The sequence below is a fragment of the Ceratina calcarata genome, unplaced genomic scaffold (assembly GCF_001652005.2).
Source record: "Ceratina calcarata isolate Rehan_Ccalc_2016 unplaced genomic scaffold, ASM165200v1 scaffold40.2, whole genome shotgun sequence".
NCBI classification, from domain to species: domain Eukaryota; kingdom Metazoa; phylum Arthropoda; class Insecta; order Hymenoptera; family Apidae; genus Ceratina; species Ceratina calcarata.
The window spans coordinates 326,384-352,811 of record NW_017163422.1 but is presented as its reverse complement, the minus strand read 5'-3'; the positions used below and the strand labels follow the sequence as shown (position 1 = coordinate 352,811).

At 40.9% G+C, this 26,428-nt stretch overlaps 1 protein-coding gene across 3 annotated transcripts in view; it reads left to right on the top strand.

The window, feature by feature from the left end:
- Positions 1–26,428, top strand: part of Pde9 (phosphodiesterase 9) — a 112,299-nt gene that overhangs the window by 64,437 nt on the left and 21,434 nt on the right. For all 3 annotated transcript variants that reach the window (XM_018027097.2, XM_018027095.2, XM_018027096.2), the window contains exons 4-5: positions 10,990–11,232; positions 11,737–11,964. In XM_018027097.2, coding sequence (XP_017882586.1) covers positions 11,835–11,964 — 130 coding nt within the window. In that variant the 5' untranslated portion in view covers positions 10,990–11,232; positions 11,737–11,834. The remainder of the gene's footprint in view (positions 1–10,989; positions 11,233–11,736; positions 11,965–26,428) is intronic.

The window sequence follows — 26,428 nt, the reverse complement described above, 5'->3', positions numbered from 1 at the left end:
GATATTCAGACGACGTTCGCGCCACATTAGTATCGATCGTTCTAAAGCGTTTCGTTTAGGTCTGAAAGTGTTAAAGTTTGTACAGCCGTTCGACAGCAAGCAGAGAACGCGGCTGTAAAACTTGTGATGAAGTCGCGTGGGCAAAATTGGCGAAGTTTATGGTTTTAGATAACAGATGGTTCGATTCTCTTTTTGTTACGTTTTACATAAAGTAGTCATTTTCGGGTTTATGTTGTTGAGAGGTAAATAATGGGTAGACTTGTTCCACTTGTTTAGTTTCAATAATGGTTCGTAGGAAATGGATCAATTTGGAAACTATAGCTACTAGCTGATAGATATACGCTGTCTAAATGAAAGGAATTCTAAAAATTATAACAAATTATTTTAATATTAAATGTTATCTCGAGATTTATTCAAATTCTTAAAATTCATTCGTTCCGTTAAAAGTTTTTATCGTTCTTCTCCTAGTTGTCCCGAGCTTATTAATACGTACTTTACGAGAAAAGCAAAGCTCGACTTGTTCTACTTATTATTGATGATATGTTAGTTTTACCGAATGGTTCTTGCTCGTTCTCAATGGTAGAACGTTCGCACCGGTAATTACTTTTAAACCTTTTTGTGCTAACAATATGCATTGTTCACTGCCGGAACGAATATCGATTGACGGCGTTAACGTGTACTTACCGTCTGCTTACTCTCGAAGTAATGCGATCGAACGCGAGTTCTGGATACTTCAATCCTAAAACTGATCTGCGAAACAGTATGTTTTGGCTCGTGTGATTTACGACGGGACTTTGAGAATTTCAGTTTACATCGCGAGTCAGACCGATGAATCTCGAATTTCCTACAGCGTTGCAAAAACATGCTTGAATTGATGTATTTCGAGAGATATATAGCGTTTTCTGAGTTTAATTCGAAATTCTTAGTGGACGCGTCATATTTCGTGGAAGAAAACGTTGAAAATAAGATATTCAATAAACATACGTGTCGAATAAGTTCGGCGAGTAAGTGTCTAAGTTATTTTAGTTTCCACTACTCGCCTGTCGCGACAGAGGAGTTATTTTTACTCTATTACTATTTTGCGAACAAGAGAAGATAAGTTTTATTAAACATGAATTTAATTCGAGTTGGAGCGTTCTTCGAAGCTGTTCTCTGTTTTTTCATACGTATCAAATTTTCTCATTAATCCGAAAATTCGCGAATAATTTGTTTCCCTAAAGCCTTTGCGAAAACACAGCCTCAGCGAAAACTGGGAAGGGTTTAATCGTATCGCACGTAACTGGAGCTGTACTGGATGTCTGTTTGCAGAGAAAACTGCACCTGATTGTTGCACGTAAAGCTATGGTCACAACCGACGTGATCGCCAAGGAAATAAGAAGGATTATCGACTATCGAAGCGGTGCGGCGGCGCCTCGATTCTTGTTTTCGCGTGGAACCATTCGAGTGTCGCTCTTGCCATGTTCAGGATACTTATTTTTCTCTCAATGTCAGAAAGGAAACTTCGAGTAATTCAAGACAACATTAATTTAAGAGAATTTCGAGCAATCGCGAATGTTAAGTTTATTCCTTGATTTAATTAAATTATAAAATTCTACAAAAGATTCAAATTAGGCGAAAATCCTGTTGGGAAATTTTGCTTGAGGAAAATCGCGTACGCGTTTAATTGGATGTTTTGCAATACTGAAGATGAAAGAGAAAGTTACAAGCGAAACGTAAATGATAATTTAGATAAATAATAATTAACAAAAAGTAAAGGCGCGTTACAGAAATTAATAATAATGCGTATTAATCAAAAGTTATGAGAGATTAATATCTGTGTCAGTATTATCAATTTATGCGCCATTATTATAAAATAAGCTGCGTCGTCCTCGACATAATGATACATGATATAAATGATGAAACGATATTTCAATACTGCTTCTTCGTAATTTCACTTTTATTTCACTTTTATTTTATTTTAAAAATACTCACGACTTTCGAAGGCAACACGCTTGATCGTCGAAAGATGTCAATAATTACGCGATATCACCGCGGCGAGTACTAACGAATGGTAGAAAAATACAAAAAGCGGCAAAGGAAACTGGAGCTTGTTTGCGCGTTCCTCTTTACCTCTCGAAACGATTTTTCCCGAGGGTGTGAGAAGGAAATGCTCGGTCGCTGGGTATTTCATCGCTTCCCTTCGATATTCTCAGCGATCAACGCGAAGCACGAACAGTAACGTCTTTCATTTCTTTTTTTAACGAGCAAAGAAAAATTCTCGATGAGGTTCCATTTGCAACGTCAACAGTAATCGCAAAATTGACAAATTTTTTTTGCAACGATAAAACTATATATCGCGGTATTAAATAATAATAATTCATTAAAATATCGATCCTATTTTTATAAATATTATTTGTTTAAAATAAACTCAGACTATTCGTGATATCTTTCTGGAGGATTAGTTCGTTCGTTCGAACGAAGACGATCGTCGACATCAAAGGAAATTTCGTCACAATTTTGATTAAAGCACAATTATTAAGGTCGCCTGCGATGTCGAAATAAGAAATCTTGTTACAAGAGCTTCGTCTGCCTTGACATTCGAGTCCCTGTAATTTTTCCCATAACAGGCATTTTCATCTTTTCCAACGAAATTGAAGAATCTCGCTTTTAAGGATAATTAAATCTGATTAAATTGAATTACCTTAGAAAAAGAAATTGTTACTTCACATTCTTATTGATTAATAAAAATTAAATAGTGCCCTCGTAAATTTAGAATTCGCTCGCAGTGCAAAATCGCCGATAAACGGGATGTACGCTTATTCCGAAGCAAGAGTGTAACCGTTTCTCGGTCGTCTCTCTTACGTCCGCCCGGTAAAGTTTATCAGGAGGGGTATTACTCGACTGAATTTTATTGGCGTGTGTGCAATAAAACCAGAATCGCGGGAAGCGAGGGAAGTGGGCGAGGTTTGTGCCACTTGTCTCGTGCCCGCATGCAGCACGATCTCTGACGTGCGTCGAAATTTAATGCCGATGGTACCTGTATCCAGTACGAGAGTGCCACTGGCTCGTAAACGGCGTAATGCACTTAAGGCAGCGTCGGCGTGACGCGATTCGGCCCGGGGAATTTGTCGGACACCGATAACGCGCGATCGACAACGTCGCTTCGCCTCGCCCGGCTTCGGGTCGCTGAAATCGCGTTAACACGTTGTCAGAACGCGCGGTCGTGGCTTTCCGACGTCAAGATTGAGTCGTCACTGCACGCGTTCATGAATTCTCTACGATCAATCGTTTAATTGACGTTTATCGATAAAAAGATAGGGATCGAAACCATTTTTACACGGTTCCTCTATTTCTACATGTATTTTGACGAGATCCAATGACGTACTTAGAGTAATGAAAACTGAAGGGTTCTGAATGGTCAAAATCGTTAATTTATCACGTAGTAAACAACTTTACTTTTTAAAAATGATTGAGCAATAGATGTTCATAGGTACTGGACTTCCGATGTTACTAAAGATGAACAGGATGAGGAATATTATTCAATTTAAAGAATTAAGTTATACATTTGGATGAGTAAGATTGTTTTCTATAAGAAGGGACCGGAAGCAAGCCGAGCGCTTTAAAGGCGACAAGGGATCGTGAAGCGTGGAGAATCTTTTCTAATAATTACATTGGACAGTTTCAAGGAAAATTCAAAGAGTTCACGAATTCCTTGTAGAAACGATCGGAATGAGATAAAAAGCGTGATGTAATAAAAGAGTCAGGTGCTCCGTTTCTCTCAGTCGGCCAGGATACGTCATTCGTCGATTCAACCGGATCTTGCAGCAAATTAAACAAGGTTTCGGAAGCGGCGTTAAAGTCGCCGGTCGTCGAGAAGAGGCCCTACAGCCGGCGCAGTGCGCGTGGGCGTTGAGGTCGTCTTGACAGCTTCCTTCGTTTCAGTAGCGAGGCGATCGCGCGACGGAAGTGGTCCGCCACCGCCGGGAGGATGTTACAATTAATGCTGACCGGGGCTCGTTAGCACGTTTCCTTTTTCCCTGAGTCATCCCGATGGAAGTCATCGCCGAGGAGCCCGCCGCGCCGGTTCACGGCGGGGAGGCTCGTTCCAGGAGACGCGAACGATCGTCTGGACCGCGGTTAATGTTCCCCGCCGTAGCCCGTGGAGCCGAGTTTTTTCGTCGAGCTTCTGGTTCTCGTCCGGACGAAATTATCTCGATGAGAACGTACCGGCTACCGAAAAAAAAATTATTCGCATTCGGCGAACTTTTCGTTCCCACTCGCCAACCGATCTTTCCGCTGGTTTTCTTTTTTCCATTTTTAATTCTCCCATTGTGCTTGGATTGAAACGAACAGTGTTTGCTGTTTCTTTTGTTTTATTGCGTACATGTTTACATGACCCTAGTGTAAAAGAGATTGCATATATTATACAAAAAGTTAATTCATCGTCCGCTCGTATATTTAAAAAAAAATCGATTCTCTCTTTCCCTGTGTAAACGCAATTCTGGCTCGTGTCGAAAACCACTAAAATGAGATGAACGATAAATGATAGGAAGATCGGATAATCGAGTGGGGTGTACATGAATAGATGGAGAATGTCCTGCATCTTGTGAAGGAAAACAAACGACAGTGGCTGCTCGTTTCACAGTTAATTAGATCCGTGAAACTGGGTCATGGCGTTGGTAGTGAGTGCGAGCGAAATTCCCTGCAAATAAAAGAGTCAGGTGCTCCGTTTCTCTCAGTCGGCCAGGATACGTCATTCGTCGATTCAACCGGATCTTGCAGCAAATTAAACAAGGTTTCGGAAGCGGCGTTAAAGTCGCCGGTCGTCGAGAAGAGGCCCTACAGCCGGCGCAGTGCGCGTGGGCGTTGAGGTCGTCTTGACAGCTTCCTTCGTTTCAGTAGCGAGGCGATCGCGCGACGGAAGTGGTCCGCCACCGCCGGGAGGATGTTACAATTAATGCTGACCGGGGCTCGTTAGCACGTTTCCTTTTTCCCTGAGTCATCCCGATGGAAGTCATCGCCGAGGAGCCCGCCGCGCCGGTTCACGGCGGGGAGGCTCGTTCCAGGAGACGCGAACGATCGTCTGGACCGCGGTTAATGTTCCCCGCCGTAGCCCGTGGAGCCGAGTTTTTTCGTCGAGCTTCTGGTTCTCGTCCGGACGAAATTATCTCGATGAGAACGTACCGGCTACCGAAAAAAAAATTATTCGCATTCGGCGAACTTTTCGTTCCCACTCGCCAACCGATCTTTCCGCTGGTTTTCTTTTTTCCATTTTTAATTCTCCCATTGTGCTTGGATTGAAACGAACAGTGTTTGCTGTTTCTTTTGTTTTATTGCGTACATGTTTACATGACCCTAGTGTAAAAGAGATTGCATATATTATACAAAAAGTTAATTCATCGTCCGCTCGTATATTTAAAAAAAAATCGATTCTCTCTTTCCCTGTGTAAACGCAATTCTGGCTCGTGTCGAAAACCACTAAAATGAGATGAACGATAAATGATAGGAAGATCGGATAATCGAGTGGGGTGTACATGAATAGATGGAGAATGTCCTGCATCTTGTGAAGGAAAACAAACGACAGTGGCTGCTCGTTTCACAGTTAATTAGATCCGTGAAACTGGGTCATGGCGTTGGTAGTGAGTGCGAGCGAAATTCCCTGCATTTTCGAGTGTTTGTTCACGCTTTTTGTTTCGAGCGTAGAGAGTGACATTGTCGCTGGACCGCGTAATTTGCATTCGAGGAAGCCTTCCTAACATCGGCTCGAGTACCTCTAGCCACATCCTGGACAACGCTCCGCTCTCATTGAATGCGTAATTACGCGGTCGTTCGCTTCGCAAAATGTTCCATGAACCGTTTGATATTCTCTCGCATCGATTCCTATGACTCGTGATTTCGTTAGGGTCATCAGTAATAATCAGAATGATTTTGAGAACGAAATAGGATTCCGTTCTTTGTATTTTATCAGAATAGGAGTTTTCGATTTTTATTTCAGATTCAGAGATTCAACTTACAATAGCCTTTTTATTTCAATTCTTTGAATAAATTTTTGATTTTACGAAGATATATATTTTATAATTAATGTCGACAATAAATTACATGATGAATTTTTGCTTAATTTAATTTGCCGAATTAAACGTATACTCACTGTGTTGTATATAGTCACTTAAAATTTGCTAAATTGCAAAAATGCGAACTGCGTCACTTACTGAAATTGTGAAATCCTTTTCAATTCCATTTATTATTATTCTTTTTCAAATGGCAAATGTGCAACACAGATTATTATCACATAATTTTATATAGTTGCATAATGTCATTGCTTTGAAACGCAATTTCCTTATTACTCTTCACTACAGACATCACAAAGTAAACCGCTGGGGCGGAACGAAAAAGAAGGAAGAACTTTCTTTCTAAAGACAGTGAGTTTTTTCCATGTGTACTCGTGGACTGAGTATGAATTAAATTGTAAGAAACTCGCTCGGAGCAATTGCTTTGAAGTACGATGCTACACTCGCACGCGTGGGGGAATTACGCAGTTAATAACCATCTTTCTTGCGATTATGCGAGATTCCATTTTATTTCAATTTTTGCGAATATCCATATTGTTCCTATAATTCAGCTTATGAAATTAATAGTAATTCTTGTGCAAGTGAAATTTTCTTCGTAAATTATACTATTTGCTAAAATGCAGGATCAGGCGGAAGGAATGCTTTTATAAAAATGCCCTCTTTTTTCGGTACTAATATAAAACGTTAGAATTGGAAGTTTAATCATGCTGGGCGATTTAGAAAAGGTGTTTCGTCTGTATAGCCTCGCGAGTGATAGCTATTGCGCAGGCTTTGCTCTCGATGTTACCCATACCGATTGGTTTACGGCATTTCCACCCTTTTCCCGTTGCCACGGTTCACGTGGGTCACCGTTTGCCTCCCTTCCTGCCTTTGTACGTATACGCGCGCGTCCGATAGGTTCCATTTGATTAGCCGAGAGCGTTCGCGATAACTTCACAAGTCACCGAAATCCGACCTTTCACCCGAAATCTCGCTGCGTCGAGAATTCTCTCGTCGATGAAATTTGATACGTGATGATCGAAACAAATTCGATGATCGTTCCAAGTCAGAAAACTGGTTTATCGTCAAATGGATGTTCTGATGAAAAGAGAAGTGAGAGAACGTGCCGTAGAAAATTAAACGACTGAACGTGGTCTACTTCGCGATTTCTGAACTAATAAAATAACATTGTACAAACGTATAAAATTATTTGTATTAATAATTTATGCTACGTATTTGTTGTATCTATAGACATCAATCGATTATGAGCCTGTCACAGAAGTATAAAGGAATTTAAGATCTGATTCTATGAGTATCGTACATTATCGTACCATTCACTGTGTAAACAGGGTTATAAAACGTGTTACGCAGCTCTTATCTGAATTGCCAAACAGAAACTATTACCATTTCGATTTATTCCTACGTAATCAATAATTTCAATTCTAAAATCACTCTTAATAGAGACATCCCAGAATATTATCGAACAGTTGCGTTTTATATATATACCATTGAAATATATAAGACAGTACTGATAATACAATAAAAAATACAAAATAATACAGCCGAACAAATTCCGTGTATGATTGTAGATAGGAAAATGACAAAAAATAAGGGAAAAATAATCGCTGCAGAGAGGAGAAATTTTATTTGAACGTCAAGCTTCTATGATCGATACAAGTTTTGCACGCGATTTTCTCCGTTTAGAAAATATCGGCTCGTAGGTGTAGGGCGGCGCGATATCTCTGTTTTCAGCGACGCTGTCGTCGACGTCGACTTCGATCTTGCTGGCTTGACGCGCCACGATTCGATTGTATCCCGTCGCGTTCGGGTGGACGTCTTGTCACGTTATCAAGTGCGCCGAGCATTTCGATCCAATTAAAGGCACCGCTGCCGTGCCGCGTCGGATCGGCGTACTTCCGACGGGAAACCGGGACAGGTTCGGCGCGTGTACACCATGAATTTTCATGTGGATTTTGCACCGTCGATGGAGCTGGAATTGAAAATCATCCGAGCGAGGCCGCGATTCACCCGCACCGTAACAGGTATTGTCCCGCAACAGGTTCCCTGTAAATTTCGCTCGACACCTTCTGTCTCGCGAGCCACGCCGAGCTACATTCGAGGAGGAACGCGCATTACTCTTCCCGGCAAATGTTTGATTTGACGGGACCATCGATAAATAATTGAACAGATAACACGCGCTATAGCTGCACCGCGGTAGCAGCAGCGAACGCGTGTATACATCGCTTCCTACAAACAATTGTTCTATTATTTCTTTTTATTTCGTTTTCCGTCCGGGAGCCGGCTGATCGTTAAATAATCAACGATTTTTTTTATATTCAAAAGTTCCGCAATCAATCATGCTGGTGCTCGCATGTTTTTGTAAAAGTTCGACGTGAAATACGTTATTTAAAGCTTCTTTTATTTCAATTTCATGGGCAAACTTTGCGCCATTTCAATTAAAACCACGCGGAATTTTCTGGTTTGATTAATTAAACTTCAACATTGATCGTTCAATTGTATTCAGATATGCGGTTTCCCTTAAATAGACGCATTAAGTATAACAACGTTTTATGCATTTTTGCACTTTATACTTGCAGATTTACATCCGAGTTATTTACGGTAATACTGTTTATATTACTACTGTCATTATTGTCATACGTGCAATCTGATCGCGCTGGAAAGGCTGCGGTGACAATTGCGGGGGCGTTTATGGCACTTCGCGGTCGCGAATGTTGTGTCGCTGTACGCTCACAGATTTTCCCTCGATTAAAAATCACGCTTCCACGGTTGCGTTCGCGTGGTGATAAATTTCATGAAATTGTTGTTGGCTGCAGCTCGTTTCGTGCGACCGTAATCCTGGTTACGTAATACCAGAATCCGGATGCTGCGAGATTTAGATATACTCCGGAGCTTGTCGAGTCATGTTTTTGGAAAAAATAAAAAAATGATGAAAATGTTGAACGAAAAGATAATATGCTGAGCGGAATAGAAACATAAATTACCAATGAAGAGAAAATGCGTCGATTTGAATGGATTCGGGAGCGTATGTTATTGATTTGACAAAAGGGTAATATGACTCGCATTTCATTAGAATGAATGAACATTGAACTTTCATACCGTATGATGTAATGTCGTATAATGAACTTACGGAAATGAAATAGTCATTCATTGCAAATATCACATTTGTAGTATTCATATTCAAACGCTGATTATTTCATAATAATATTATACTTTATATTGAATCATTTCATTTTTTAATACACTATTGATTCGTTTAATTTCATAAATATATAATAAAAATAATACTGATCCTTATTATCGTCTATAATTAAAGAATTTATAGAAAATCTTTGAAAAGGGGTGAATATCAAGTGAATTTGTTCCTTTACGTGGATACAGCCGATTTCGTCTCGTTTATTCCAGGCGTGGGTGGCGTCGCGTCACGTTTGGGAGTAGAATATACCTTGACGAGCGCCATCATAAATATACGTCGACGGCGGTGGCTTCCGTGCGCTATGTCCGTCTTCGTCGATCGAGCCGTCGTTTGAGGTCGCAGGTTAAAGGTGAGACACGATGTGTCGGACCTTTTAATTTCCGTCGGCGGCCTTGAGCAGAGAAATCGTAAATTTCCTCCGCCAACGTACGCCACACCTGGGCGTGGTAGTCTCGTATAGGGTGAAGAACAAACGAACGTGTACGGCATTTTAATGTCAGTGCATTATTAGTGACTGGACTAGCGAAATTGTAATTCGCTCTTCTGATGTTAAACGACGCAGCTAACACCCTTTGTCCGATCTAACAACCGTGTGGGATTCATTAGGTTGCATATAACTCGCCTCTTTATTTCCACGCAACGTTCCATACGAAATTGTATTCCTGACGTTCAGTCGAGGTTAATACTCGCTCACGTCTGCTACGAAGTAATTTATACTTAATTATGTCGCGGAAGTTTGATAGACAGCCCTTTCTCTCTCACTAAGTTGTTGCATATTTGTCAATGGACTTTCCATAAAAATCGTTCAAATTCAAAATCCGCGGTCATGATATTTATCAGACCACGTCGTCTGTTTAAAAATTTAGGGAACCCGTAGATGCTTTCGTATCTCTTCAATTTTTAAAACGTGCAACCATTTCTCGGAAGCTCGACACCAGCTGTTCGTATCTCAAGGTTTTTGCGTCGGTTCCTCGTGAATTTTTTAGCAATCCATTTTGTACATACAGGTATACAATGCAGGTAAATACTATATATATGTACGTCTCTCGAGCAGTGAGAAAGTTCCGACCTGTTGATGGTCTGTAATCAAATTCTGTTTCTGGTCCAACGTTCAGACGTGGTTCCTTTTCCACGAATGGCCAAGCTCCTGCGACCGCAACGACCGTACGTGATGTTTACGGGAAATTTCAAAGTCCGAGGAGCCGGAAACCCGATATTTGCCGGGCCGAATTATCGTGAGAGATTGGGTGTAGCCTGCAATTCGTAATCGCTATACCGCCGAAGCCGGTTACGTTTGTACGTGTACGAAAATTGAACCGTATCATCGATATTCAACCCATGGCTATACGAGTCGGATGATTCTTTGATATGGCTTTGGAGAGGCGTAATGTTATGCTGTTTGATTACTTTCGGGAATGTACAGAGATATGAATAATTATTGCGGAGGAACAGATATTTTATTTATTTTGTTTTAAATGATCGTAGCTAAAATCGATTAAATGTACTTTATAGATATAAAGTAGTTTAATAGCAGGTAATCGAAATCATATGTAATTTTGTTTAGTATGTTCTAAAATTTTTTTTATCTTTGACGTACTCTCAATTATCAGCTGAAACGTAGACTGATTATACGATATCAGTAGCTGCTCGAAAGAACATACACGTCGTACGTTGAGAATGTAGGTACGCACGTATACATCGAACAAGTCACCGAGGCTAACGGGAAACGAAATTTGTTTCGACTCGTAGAATGGACCATGAAGGAGCGCTGCGCGAGCTGGTAGTAGACGAGCGGTCGTCCTCTCGGCTGGTGGCTCGACGGTCATCGACGGGATCCTGCAACGTTGAATCGTTCGCCCTGCAGGTGTTGCGCACGGCAGGTACGAGGTCGACAGGTGCAATAATCGGGGGTGACCCGGTTGTTGCCGCCGGGGCGGCGATGCGACGATGAGCTCGCTGAGGATACTACCATCCCTCTACACCCGACCAGAGGTTAGTAACCACGTCGTAACCACTTCCGAGTGACCCGGAATTTCTAAATTCATGTCGCCGTGTCGTGTAACTTACGTCATTTAACTTAATTTCTTGGGAGTTTATTATTAAAGTTAAAAATCTCTGATCTTCCTGTTTCATCAAAATTTTGTCAACGTTGCCTCATTTTCGTTTAAGTAATCAAAATGTAATAATAAAAGAGTTGAGTTCGTAACTTTATTACGACACACTTTAATGTGGATCAATATTTCACTATCTCCACTATCTGTTTCACTTCTTGTTAACTATTCGTTTATTGTAACAACGTTAAGGGTGAATCTTTCCAAATACCGTTTACCACTTTTTCATTAATTTATAATTGATTGGTATCAGTGAAGTTTCGATGTGACCGAAGGATCCGGTGGAAAGAACTCGGGGTGAACGAGATTGAATTAAAGTTGAAAAATTCATTTACTACCCTCCTCGGTTACTGTTTGAATGAGTTGCTGTGAATGTTCCCTGCAGCCCCGAGTAGTAGCAAGGCCGGGTCGCCTCGCAAGCTGTCGCAAGGTCGAGCACAGAGGAGCGGAAGCCGGTTCAAGGCCGAAATTAGTCGCTTGGCCATGGACCTCGAGACGAGGAACGGGACCGGTGGCAACGACGAGGAATACGCGAATATTCACTTCATCGTTGGAGATCGCAGAGATACGGTCACCTACAAAGCGGATCAGGTCACGGACATGGAGCTTAAGGGTAAGTACATTTCATTTATATATTATACATTTAATGGGTCTCGGAAACGTTGCGTCACGTATTGATTATCGACGTATTTTTTTTCGTCGACGTCATTTTACGAACGATACGATTCTACGATAACCTTATCTAATATCGAAGGAATAGATTGCGTTTATACAGTGAGATGTTTGTTGGAAGTTTTAAGTTATCTTAACTATCAATTAAAGAGAAACATGATATTAATGAATGATTCAAGAGAATTGATTAATTTTGGGTAAAATTTGAACAACGGTATAGTCGAATAGTCGTGTAATTTTTAATTAAACTTACGCACATTAATATTCAAGCAGAAGTAACTATCTGTTATCGATCACCTCGAATGTTAACGAGTCATCCTGAAACCACTTGACGGTGAAATAACGTTTCACGAGCATTCAATAGGTTCACCGTCCGGTCGAATCTTTTCATTCAAGATTCAACAGTCATCTTTGCCACCGCACTCGTCTTTCCCCGATACGAGGGCTGAAATTGCTCGATGCAGCTCCGAGAATATTCGATATTCGTCGGATCCATTCAATTATCGATCAGCGTGGCTAGACTCTTCCGGAGGCTCGAGTAATCTCGAAACGAAATCCTTCCCTTAACCCTGCGGCCCTCGTCTTTTCAGCCCCCGCGAGCAATATATGAAAGGGTTTGTAAGCACTACCGAAATTATGTTTGCTCACACTGTGACCTATCGACCGGACCGGACTTCCCGAGACCGACCCGCCGCCGTCCTAAGCTCTAACTTGCCAATCAAGCTTGCTTCACCCTTCGCTAAGCGGTGGAGGATAGAGCAAACGGTGATTTATGTTCGCGTATCTGTTTAGGCCAACGCTACGCGATGCGTCAGTTCAAATCCTGCGAACAGGGATCTCACAGAACATCAATCTAATAGATTTCTCATTTATTTCCTTTGCATCTATATTTGATCGGGCTTTCATGCCTATTGAAATTGCTGGGATCAAAGACTGAGAGGAATACCGAAGATTACTACGTGAATATATACAGTGATACTTAAAGATATTACAGACTTAATACCTCTATTAAAACCTGTTTTTCTCATAAAATTGTACTGCGTCAAACAAATGCAAGTAATCGTAATTGATCGAATTGTTTCATAATCATAAATCGTAATTCGATGACATGAGTGGATTAAAAAAAACATTCCCAATGTAATATTGATGGATCGTTATGTTAATGAGATAATAGATCATGTTAAAGCAATTTCATGCAGCTACCCACCCGTGTAATGCATAAGCGTAATATTTGTCAAACTGCATTTGTCATACAATTTATACGCTTCCCACTACATATGACAATGTCAAAATCAAGCTTGATTTAGACATAGTATAGGAAGAATATAAATTGAAGAACGTAATAGATGTTGATATTTTGTTCTTACAAGGAACAAATTACATTAATTTGGAAATACATTTCCCTGTTCAACGAGTTTCTGCAATAAATTGGATGAAGAGTTCCTTGTTGGATGTCATAAACGTTTTGAAACAGCTGTGGTCTCAGAGACTATATTAAATGAAAGCGATATTATCTAACAAACTTATTTATGATAAAAGAGCTCAACGTCGTTCGTAACCATTTCAGACATTATTCCCTTCTCAATATTGTTACTTGAGCTTATTGCATTAAATTCAAAAGCAAGAGAACCGTTTTTAAAAAATGCAATAGATTCCTGGTAAAGTAAGAAGATTCTTCGATAAAAAGACACGTCTCAATGCAGATTCGTATGAATGGGAACCTTGCCTGTGGAATTTCAGTGGATATCAAAGAAATTTATCTATCTTTCAATATTTCGTATTAAATATATCCGGTATTAGAAGGAGATAAAGAAAAATGGCTGTATAGATTCTCCATAGAACTGGCGCAAGGAAAGTTTTCATCTTAAACGCATTGGATTCACGTGTACAATTGTATCCTACGTATCGTAGTAGACATAAATACAACGTAAAATACAATTCAATAGATGTACAACTGTTGATCCCGTTTGAATGACATACATTTCAGGAAGGGAAGCGCTTTCCTCTTTTTTATACGTTCCTCTCTACTCGGTTTCCTTCATCGTCCTCGTAAAGACTATCTTCGCTGTCGTTCACTGACAGAACTTTAGAATCGAAATATAACAGATGATCGTCTTTTTTTTTCCGGTTACCATTGCATTCTCTTCCACGACAGAGCCTTTCGCTCTAACGATGCCCACGTTCTTTCCCCTTTGCAATCCCGTGAAACTCATTTCCCGGGTTAATGGAAATTATGGGATTTTCTGTAGAGACGTCAGACAACGCGCGGATACCGTTTCGTTGATTTCAGTAGGATTTTCTGGGCTCAACGACGTTGAAACGTTGTTGCCGACGTTTGCGCAAAGCTCTTGAAAACGATTCATATCATTTTCCATTCGGTGAATTATGAAAATTAACTCGGGTGCTCATCGTATTCGCCGCAGTCGATTTTCCGCCTGTTCGCTCGTTACCATCTCGATCTCCTTAAACCGCGAGCAACTTGATACAACAGCTCGTCGTACAATCGGACACCTCCCGGCAGAGGTAGCCGAGCGCGGTTAATTGCAAACTGTTGCACACCGTGTACCACGCGACGCCGGAGCTTACCGTTGTCTCCTCTCATTTAATTCGCAAGTAAATTCCTACCACGCTCAGAGATGTATTACGACTATTTACACAGCGACCGAATACTTTCTGTACCGCACGCGTATGAGCTCAGACGTCTGACCATTGTCATCCGTGACTACTTAAACCTCAATCTCGAGCATATCTCTTAGCCTGCTTAATTAGGCGGCGTCCGTCCCGTGTCGTTTGTTTAAAACCGTTTAGACATAATTGCTGCATTATGAATTACGACATGCGAACTCGTGTCAAAGTGCATCGGCGTAATTAGGTATGATAATGGTATTACAATTTATGCTGGCTTGCTCGCTGGCTAGTTAATGGAAATTGCTTTGCCATCAATGCTATTACGACAGAGAGTCGCCGGTGTTACAAAGGGGACGCACTCGAAACACATACGCCAGTGCGGGAGAGAGAAAGACAGTGGATCCTGTCGATCCGGCGAGAAGTCACTTTGCGTGTCCCCGTATACGCGACACGGTCTTCATTCCGTCGTGCCTCGAGTCGTTCGTCCTCAAATTCTCACGACAGTCGATACCTTAAAAAAAACCTGGCTCTCAGTAAAATCCCCTCATCGATCTCGTCTTTCTCTCGTCTCCGCGTGCCATAAATATTCGAGGAATACGTCTTCGCTAAACGCTTCTTGGGCACGATTAATCAATAAATTCCACCCCCTCTGGTAAAGTTTTTTCTCAAAGCAACGCGTCTGCGAGACGCGAGGAAATTTTAGAATATCAGGGAGGAATGCATGAGAGAAATGGTAGGAATAAACTTGAGATTTAAAGTTGCAGGATAAACGTCGATTATACAATTTTAATATACTCGTGTATTCATCAGAATGTGGTAAATTATAAATCTCTTTAATCTCCGCATTTATCCACTAAATTGCGAGGGGACTCGTCTCGGTGCGGTTTCAGTCGCAAAATCTAAAGAACTGTCTTTTATCCTTCGCGAAGCTCACTGACGAATCACCCTTCTATGGAAACATACGGTCCAAAAATAGATTGATCGTTCGGCCGGTTCTCACTGCTTTTTAACCGCCCACGTCTCTTGACGCGGGCTTCGCGAGGTGAGCGTGTTGTCGATATGTTCTTCCTTTCAGTTAATTAGAAGTCTTTTCAACGAGGCTGCCCCGGTGTCGTACCGCGGAAAAATCTGCCGACGGTGCGTCGAGCCACGAATCGATATCGTTCGTATGGTAAATTGACCCTTATTGTCTGGGTAGCGTCGCGAAATTCTTGCTCTTGTGAAAATGAAAGCTGTAAAGGACGAGGGATGAAAATAAGATCGATGGTTCGGTCAGATCGGATATCGTGTTCTCTCTTGAATTCGAGTAGTTGGACGGTATTTTAAGAAAATAAATTTATATCTCGTTGAGCTTTTTATTTAACATTGACCTCTATGATCGATTGGTATAATGTTTTCTACGAATAAAATTGCCCGCGCTTAAGCTAACGACTTTGACAGTTAAAATTCTACTTCGGATTCAGTGGATTCGAAACTTCCCGCATACGTTCTTCTTAGGGACGCTTAAAGTTGTATAAATGTTGCGAAGTCTCCGAAAACTGCGAGGCATTTTTCACCCTCGTAACTACGCGGTGATAATGTACGAAATTATCGTTTGTACGCTCGGAACGGTATAAGTGGCGGCAATCGAAATTTAGGAATTCAATGAACGGAGCGGATAATTCGAAATTAGTACTCGATATAAGATAATGCGTTAATCGGGCCAATCGCTAATGACATGGTTAATTGGTTCGTTATTTCGATCGAACAAATTGGTCGTTGAGCAAACAGTATCGTAACGTTCAATTTAGGCAGCAATTACCAGCTTGCTAAATTATTGCTCCATGGATACCTACAACAATTTGTTTGAAGCATCGTTGAGCATTATCAGCCGTTCCAAACCATCCATCGGGAAAAATTCCAAACACAAAAACAGAATCAATACAAAGGGTCGTTGAAATTGATCAGATATTTGTTTAGTTTTTAATTACTTCCATTCGTCATGAGAGGCAGTATAAAACAATGGTTTTTCAGGGAATATTCGGGCCCTCTGTACTATTATTTTCCACATCAATGTGTCTATTTTATCTAAACCGTACAAAAATATATTAAATATATTATTAATAATTTTTCTTATGTAAGCGTATATTAACTGGGTTATCGATCTCTGAACATATACATAATACGAAGAACAACAATCCTTTTGTACCCATTTCGCACTATCCGAGCTCAATGCATGCACGTACACGACAGGGATATATTAAATCAAAACGCGATTGTTTGCGCAACGCGGTTCGCGTTAATGTAACGCGCGCCGTTGTGCGAATGTTAATGAAATTTGCGGCGCATAATCGGCGCGGATTTAGATGAAATTCAATAAGAATTTGTTCGTTCTAACGGAGTATAATTCCTCGTTCGTTTCCACAGTTAATTGATTCGCTGATAGTTGCATTCGCATCTGTTCGCTCATCCTTTATAGAATATATTCAGATAATAATTGAAACCACGATTAAATTATTTACGTGACATCGTTTCTACACGAGGGGCTTTAATTTGTTGAAGAGACAATAGAACTTAATTTATGAAGTTCAATTGAAAGAAAATTGTCATAAAGTTTTTGGGGAATGTGGGAGTAGATGATCGGTTCTCGTAACATATCATGAATCCTCTTTACGTTTTCCCCGAAAGCGATTTGCTGAGCGATTTTATCAGGACATATCGTACATAAAAGAGACGGTATCGAAGCCAGTGGAGTGTTAATATGTTGGCTGATTACTGCTGGTCACTCAAACGGGATGTGATATAAACAAATATCAATAAAGTTATTTCATAGTAAAGTGTGCTCGAACACTAATAGGAGTCACTGTACATACAAAAAGAATAAAATTTTGTAGATTATTATTATTGTTACTTCGATGGTAACGAATATTTTCGTGAACTTTTTGTAGTACGAGAATGTACTATTAGTAGAAGGGAGTAATTACGAAAATTAAAGGCGATTCTTACGAGCAAACGAATTTGCATGCCCGTCCCTGTCTAGACGACAGTGGATACGACCACGTTCGTTAAACGTAACGAGCCGCGCGCCGGCGTCCGTGTATTTATGCAGTTAGCAGGCACAATAAACCGTATGTGCATGTACAAATGTATCGATTAGGAGAGAGGTGAGGCTGGCTCCGTGTAACCCCGCCTCGAAATCAATCAGGCCGGCCCTACGAGCATCCCTTACCTCGACCTCGAGCACGTCCGCCGCGACGTCGAGGGCACGTAACAAGATTGGACGTACTTTTTATCATACTTTGCTTTGTCTGGAAAACGGGCCTTCACCTAGAAATTTCTTGCCGACCGACGTTCCTCCGCTGCGACTTTTTATCCTGAAAAAAAAGATCGAGCATCTCTGTGTTTTGTTCTTTTCCCGTCGATTCTTTACGTCTAATCGGTGATCGATAAGCATTTGGTAAATTGGAGGCTAAGCTGTGTGCTCGATATCTGATACCGACGCGTTACATTTGGGAAAAGCACTTCAATTTTAATTAAGTTCGTTTAATGTTTGCCGAGTCTAGGAAGCTCCTCCACTCGTGATAACGACGATGTAGGAAAATAGCTGATAATGGTTTTGTCACGGGCTTGCAAACATACAGCGATTCCGAAAGATTAGATAAGGGGAGATACGAATGTTATTGATGACAGGAGAAATTAGATCGCTGTGAATACGCAGGAGGAGTAAATGGATTGCTTGAGAAATTGCACCGACAAGATCACCGTTTTTTCCATGTTTCCCTTGTCGACCGATGATGATAAAAGATCTCGGGAACAACATTGCTTTTATACTCTCTATTCACAAACTTCATTGAGCGACAATAAAAAGAATATACATATATGTATACATGTCGTTTCCTAGCTCTTGACCAATTCTATTGTCATTTTTATCGTGTCATTAATTGAATTTTAAGTTCTATTGTATCGAATGGATTGATTAATAAATATTTAATTCCCGGTAAATATCATTAAATTATCTTTGATTCATTTCATTGAATTATGAACGTAAACTGATATTAAATAATTCATATCAGTTTCAGAGCTGGTCACACAATAATTAGGCCATCGATTCTAAATTTCAAATAATCTTTTGTTCTCGGCGAACGGAGGTAAATTTTAATCAACCAAAGACACGAGTTATGCGCAGGGAACTGCGTCCCACGTTTCACGAATATTTGTAATATCCTGCCGTGACGCGTTTCGTTTATCACCTTCGCGGTGGAACGTCACATTTTGATTTTAAAATCACGCGCAGCTGTCGAGTGAATCGGCTTTGCGCCAAGTCAATCTCATAATCAGACATTTTCACGCTACCGCGAACATTTATTTTCCCTGTACGTACGCACGCACGGTTCACATCGCTAAAAGCTAAATGAACTTTTTCGCCAACTGTTTCTATTAAAATTCTAATTCTATTTTCCTGTTCTCCTTGCCGGGAATTAAACCAGCGGTCATAAATTACTGCTTAATTGTGACGGGATTAAACAGATTTATGTATTCGTGGAAAAATACAGTGAGTTGTTCATCCGTAGAGGTATAAAATGGGAGGAAGGTTGAAGTATTAATCATTTCGTCGTGCAGATTGAATGATATAAAAAAATTCTTGTATCTAAAAATGTTCAGGATTATTACTTACGTCATTCACTATAAGAGGAACGTGGAAAAGGTATGTTTTCCATTTTAATTATGTGCATTCACCATAACGATGATTACGGAGGGTAAAATAATAAGAGAATACGACGTTTCACGAGATGTGCAATTACATTTTATACTGTGGACGATTCAGGAAAAGATGGACAGTGAGTAATTAAAGCTCCCTCGCTCATTTCGCAAGTCGTGATTGTAAACTTTTCTTTCGCCTAAACTTTCTTTCCCCAAGTTTTCACATATCGTACGTGCTGGCTGATATCTTAAATTCTCGCGTTTATCCAATGCCGAACACGTATTTTCTGAGTTTTCACTCTATCATCATCGCGTCCACGTCTCCGTTCACAAATCTTTCTGTTCTCACATAAATGGCCATTACGGTATATCCCACCAGTGATAACTATATCGAAGTAATGATTATAACGCGAGATACTTTAAGTAGAGTTTTCGTGAAAGTTACGAAAGTTCGTTCTTGCATTTAACGCTTTTAGTATTTGTGTGAATGGCGATCATTCTCCTTGGAAAATGATGTAACTGGGACAGTGCGACGGTCTATGTAGATTGCCGAAACGTTCCGGAAGCGAGTTCTCGGCCATGGACAATTTCGGTGCAGTTGATTTCCGGTCGGCGTCCTCGAAAGTTCGCGCGCTAACCGAAAATCGACAATTGCACGTCACGATAGCTCGGACTCGTTTCACTTGCGGTCAAGCCTGTGCCTGTGCGAGCGCGAAATTAGAAAACGATTACTGTCTCCGAATCGATCGGAGAACCGATACAATGCGACGTCGTTTAATGCGACGTCGAGGCATAATCTTTTTAAATTAGTAAGATTCGTAGGAAGCGCACGGGGCTCAAAAGAACCGGTGGTACGACCGCGCAATTTCCCAACGGAGCGGTCGTCGCTAATTAGACGGTCGTTACAATCGTATCGTAGGACGTCGCCAATCCGTGTACGCAGCAGCGTCTGCGCGGTTTATTTTCTAATTCGACGGCGTACGTATAATAAAAAGCAATAGCACGAGGACCCGTAGGAACTCTCGAGCGATGCTTTCCGACCGCAATGGCTTCCTACACCTCGTACCAATGATATTGGCCTCAACAAAATAATGAATAAATTGAGCGTGGGTCACAATAAAAATATAATCGTCCGCCGTACATCCATGATTCACGTTTCATTATCCTATTAGAGCCAATGGACGGTTGGAAGATAGCTCTCCCCCTTCTTTCGCCTCTGTGTATATGTGCCACCACGTTCGTTTCGTTTCGTCCCGGAGCCGCGTCGTGTGAGCCAGCAGGACAAACCCGGCTGCAAGATCCGTCGCTACGCGCGAAAACCTCTACGCGCGTTCGTTTCAATAAATCGTGCAAGCGGACGAGCGAAAGAGAGAAGGTAGGATAAGCCCATCACTTTGATTTCCATCGGTAACTTGCAAGTTTCACTCTCGCGTGTATCACGTACGTACCTACGCCAACGCCGCGGTTATTCGGGCCACGGGGTGGGGCACGGAGGTGGGGGGCTCAGTCCCATGGGGAACCTTAACTCTTTCATCAGGTGTACTATAGCTTGAAAGTTTCAAACGTTCTTCGCTTCGCGTTACGTCACACTTTTTTTATTCAACGATTAAACACGTCATAAGATCATAACTTTCTTTGTTTATTAATAACGACGTTATTATTAGAAAGGAGGGTATCTCTGTCTATTCTGAGAGCTTGCGAACGTTACGTTATCGTTTAGTCCAGACTTTTGAACGACAGTGTACAGCGGCTGAAGAAGATTCTACATAACACTACTAGTGTAGCTTATCTTTTATACTTCAGATTTTAAGCAATAAAGGAGACTGATTGCTATTTCCTTTACACGGATACTTACGATTGGTTCAATTTATTTATATTTTCCTTGCTGATTGATCGTAGAAATGACTGTTTTTCTTAACTATAGATATTCATGAGATTCGAGAGAGTAATTTAAAAAAAATTTCATTCGTACTTCAATTCTATTTCCTCCATTTGAACTTACTGATCGTGAATGTACTAATTAATGAAATGCTAATATTGAAATAGAACCTTATACACGAATGTGAAGTGCGACTCTCTGAGCAGCAATGGTAGTCGCAATTTAACTCCGATTCAACCGAATCATATTGATTCGCGTCTTTCAGTAGTAGAATTCACGATGAAGAATCATCAATTTCAAACTCTGATACTTTTTGTTCCACACATCTTTTTTATACAATTAGTCTTGAGAGTCGTAGTAGTCGGGAAGAGGTACCTGTACGTCGTGAAATAGCTTTTTCATCTTGTCTCTCCCCCGCTCTGTCCACTCTCAGAACGAGAGATCTGGTTGAACGGGGAAAGAGACGTAAATACGGGACGCGTGCGCCTCTTTGTAATCCTTGGCCCGTAGTTCACGTTTTTACTGCAGTCAATTCCCTTGAAAAGCGTTTGAAAAGTTACGAGTTTCGCAGACAGGAAGATGACTCTTCGAATTTCAGGAATATGTACCCTTACCAATAGAATTGCAAATTCAAATCAGAGCTGGCCGAAACGTGTTCTAACAAACGACACGACCTCATTCACAACTGATATTGCTTTCTCTGCCTGACCCAGCAGAGCGTACAAGTGTTTCCCGAGTGCAACCTGTTCATTCAATCATTCTTTTCAGTTTAAAATATACACGAATACATTTCTCCGTGGAATCATAAATTTAAATATCTTCCGATTTTTGTTTACCTCTAGTTTTTTAATATTCATGGTTTTTCGCATGATCTATCGAAATCGCTCGAAGCGTTGATGATTGATTCGAAAAATGATCGTAATTCCATGCGAGGGGCAAGCCTAGGCGTCGCGATTTCGCCGGAACTGCTAATTTTAACTTCGATCGGTGGCATGTGCAAAACGCAGATAGCAGCGGAAAGGGATTTTGCGACGATTCCACGAATCGTACTCACCCCCGTTCTCAATTAAACGAGTTTACCCGGCAAACGATCGGGCATGCCGTATGCTTTCAATGAATGTCACCCGGTCGATTTTTATAGCGGTCGTCGAGCGCGCACCACCCGGTCTCCTCCACCTTTTGATCACCGCTCACCGTCCTCTATTCTAATTTAAGACCCCATTATTTGTGACCTTTTCCCGGCCTCCGAGCTAATATTTGATTCGGTAATTTCGACAAGTATAATTGCCGGTATTGGCCACCGCGTCGGCCAGAGACAGACTTTCCACGCTAGGAAAATTTCCTCGCGAGCAAACGTGCTCGTAGCTTCTGATAGCGAAGGGTCGTACAGGAGTTGTTTCTGTGCTTCGGGGCAGTTAATTTCGTTCGAGGTGGATAATTGTGTATACGCTCGATGTAAAATAACACGAGGGTCGGTCGGAATCGGAAAGTTTGTGTTTTGATATGATTTCCGGGGTTTCTCCATTTTCGGGAAGCTAGTGTACAGTGTATTAAAAAGGACCATAGGAAGAACGGCTCAAACATTGATCATTTTCAATCGGAAACTTTCGCAATATAAAGATTCTACTTTGCCTTGACTAAGGAACAAATTGGTAAATATGATCCTTCTTAATTAGTTTTAATTTATTTTGTTTCAAAAGGAAGCATAGCTTAAATCTAAGACGACGAAATTCTCTGAGGATACTTATAATGATTTATACAATTCCCATTCACAATAATTACGATCTATGTACATATAAATCGTGCTTCATTTTAAAATCGACATATTCACGTTTTCTTTTGATCACCGTGAATCATCTTTTGTGTAAAATTATTTGCTTCCGACATAGTGAACGTAAATCACAGGAAATGACTATTCATAGAATTCACAATAAACCACTATTGTTTCTCGATTCTCGTTTACATGATTTCCGTTTTTAGACTTCACGTTGAACTCGGAAGAGCGCGGTCACATTGTAAATATTGTTCGCGCCACGCTATGAACAATTTCAGTTTAATTAGCGGCCTCTATTCAAATGCACGCGTGGGCGTGGGTACGCGAGCTGTACTCGTGCCGTGTTCCGTGTGTACCCTTCGGTCTGCTGCTGCTACTCTGTCCGTCTCGTACATGTGCAACGGGTGTCCGGGAAATTCATGAATATTTGAACGAGTTGCCCGCTGGAATTCTCTTCTGTTCCGTTATACGTTCCTTTTTCCGTGATTATGCCGGATTAGATATATCCTAGCATTCCCTTTTATGATCATGTGAAAATACTATTGCTAATGAGAGTGAGCGTTTTAATTTCGTAAAACAGAGATTGAGAATAGAACAGATATTCGTGTAAAGAAAGCTTGTACAGGAATAAGCTCCTTTCATTTGGAAGATTATAGTGTCGCGTAACTCCTTTCATTTATTCTAACGCACACCGACGATGTCGCAGTTTATGTTCACGCTTTTCAAGCATTCTCTAAATATTCCGCAATTCAGATTTTTTCAGGGATTTGCATGATTCAATATTTGTTTGCGACTGGAATAAAAGATCGGGACGATTCGCCACGGGAAGTAGTTTTCCGATTGACAAATACGCGAATACGCGCTTCGTCCGGAATTTTTTGCATAACATCAACGTGGAACTCGGAATGAAATGTGTGCGAAATATTTTTTTCCCCGGTCGCGTCCATTCTCTTTGGCCGCTGTTATTCGGTTTTAATTCCGATTTTATCCGAGTCGCAACTGAACCGTTGTGAAATTTCATTTCGCACAAACATATCACATTTGCTAACGGGTGAACTGGGAATGTTGTCAAAGTACATATACACGTTGACGTTAATACTCGGTTCCTATTATTGGAACATCGACTTGCCAGAAGCGTCAAGTACAAAAAACACGTGGACATCCGGATTTCAGAACACATTTTCAGATGAAATTGTGATTAGTTCCTATCTTAATCCTTCGAAATTTGAAAATTGCGAAGCCTGGTAGAAAATTTCTGACGAGTATCAAATTTTTTCTGATTCCTAGAACATTTCATCAGATTTGAAATCTATTGATCATGTGCCTCTTTTTTGTTTCATCTGCTATGTAAGAAAAAAAAGAAGACAGGATACGGAGCAACAGCTGTATTTTATAAATGACTCTCGGCCTTTATCCTCGCTGCAAATATCATTTTTCACGGAGAATCATGAATCTTCTCACAGAATACAGGGAACTCCCCCATTGAATCGATAACTAAACAACAACGTAGTTTTATCCTTCCTTCTGTTTTTTTAAACACAGGACGGATGCCATTAGCGTTTTTCTCCTCTTCGCTATCTGAAAGCTACGGAAATTCTTAACTCTTAACTCTATTGAGAAATCGGTTAGATGCTCGATGCTAAATTCTATCCTCCTTTCGAGTTTCCTTCTAGTTAGACGTACATTTCTTCACACAAAAATTAATCAAGATTTCTGTAATATCTTTGTCGATATCGAATGATATGACCTATATTATTGTAGGATTACATGATCACCTGATTTATGAATCATGTCGATAACAAAAAATTTCAGATAAACAGGAATTTAGATTTGCAATTGATCGACACGAGACTCGACTTAATAAGAGAATTGATATTAATTTATCTAACTGATGTATTGCATCGAATGAGCCAAAAAGCTCTGTTTTGTGACTAGGAATTACTTATATTCAAGTCCTAAATCATTTCGCCTTTAATCTATTAAGCCATTAACAGTTTGCGTTGTTTCAGCAGCAATTTCAACTTCGGTTCATTTCGCATGCATGACTATCCGAAGTTTACGGCAAGGGGGCAGAAAACATTTATCATAACCGAAGCTTTGCAACGGTGTTGCACCACAAAACACCGAGAGTTTTACGCAACGGAATGCGCGGTACACAGGGTAGTAAACAACTGACAATGAAACTAGAACGCGTCTTCCATAGATAATTTCATTCTGAAACTAGAGTTATTCCGGCTTAGACCAATAAGTCGATTATCGCCGATGCATGTTTGCGAGCGATTATTCAGTCACTATTATCGCTCAGCAGGTTCCTATGTATTGCTTATTATTTGCACCTCTGTAAAACGGGGCGGTGTTTATCAGTTCCGTAGCACGGTGTAAATCTACATTAGAACCCTGTACACCTACGAACGGATGATTAATTGGCGGTGAGGCCGGCCGCTCGTTCTGCCCATTACTCATTGGGAAACGTGTTAATCCGCTATGGTACAGAGGCGAGAGTATTTTCCGAGTATTCGATACTGCGCGTTCATCAGTGTTTCCCAGACCCTCGAAAGCGATGTCCCGGCGCGAACCGAGAAAACTGCCGTCGGGTTGTTAAATGGTAATTTCATTTACCAGTCTTTACGGCTTCGGATTTATGCAGCGGTCCCCGCGGTTCGATGTCGGTTAATCAAGATCTGCCGGTCGGCTCGATATTAAATTTATCGAATTGAACGATCCTGCGACAGGGCATTAGTCAAGAAACGACGTGCAACCGTTCGATTTTATTGGTTTTAATCCCCGTGTGTTTGGATCCTGAGAGATTTGTAGCTCTCGGGATCTAGGGTTGCATGCTCGGCTGTAGTCGTAGGGCGTGTTACGAGGATGAAATTTTCAAGGGAACAGAGACCGGTATTAGTATGATAAAAGGATTCTGATGTTCTCGTATTAACATTCCTCAGGGAGGCTGGAAATGTGCTTACTCTTTTCAGGGATCGTGTTTTAACAGCTGTAACAGTTAATAAAAGTGACTCAGCGAGTGACAGAATACACTTTTCTGTTTAACACTGTTCGTTTGTTCATTAAACTTTTGCCTACTGTGCAAACTTAAATCGCTTGAAAACGCTATTCCACAAAGGAATTCCGGGCGAACAATGAATCACTTCACGTGCTCCAACATTTTATCCCCAACCCCATCTCATTCACATAAAATGGGAGAGTGACACGTACAAATGATATAGAAAATAATAGGTGAATATCATTCATAATATTCGGATCACTGAATTCGATTAATCGATAATCTATTAAATTGCGTTTGGAAACGAGTTTAAATCGTGGTTCACCGTTTCATCGACACGTCCTCTGCCCGAATAATTTCGGGAAAAGCGGCTGGAAGCGAACCGCTCGCTCCGAGCGATTATAATTTCCTCGACATAATACGCGCGTTAGATCGAGTTATGC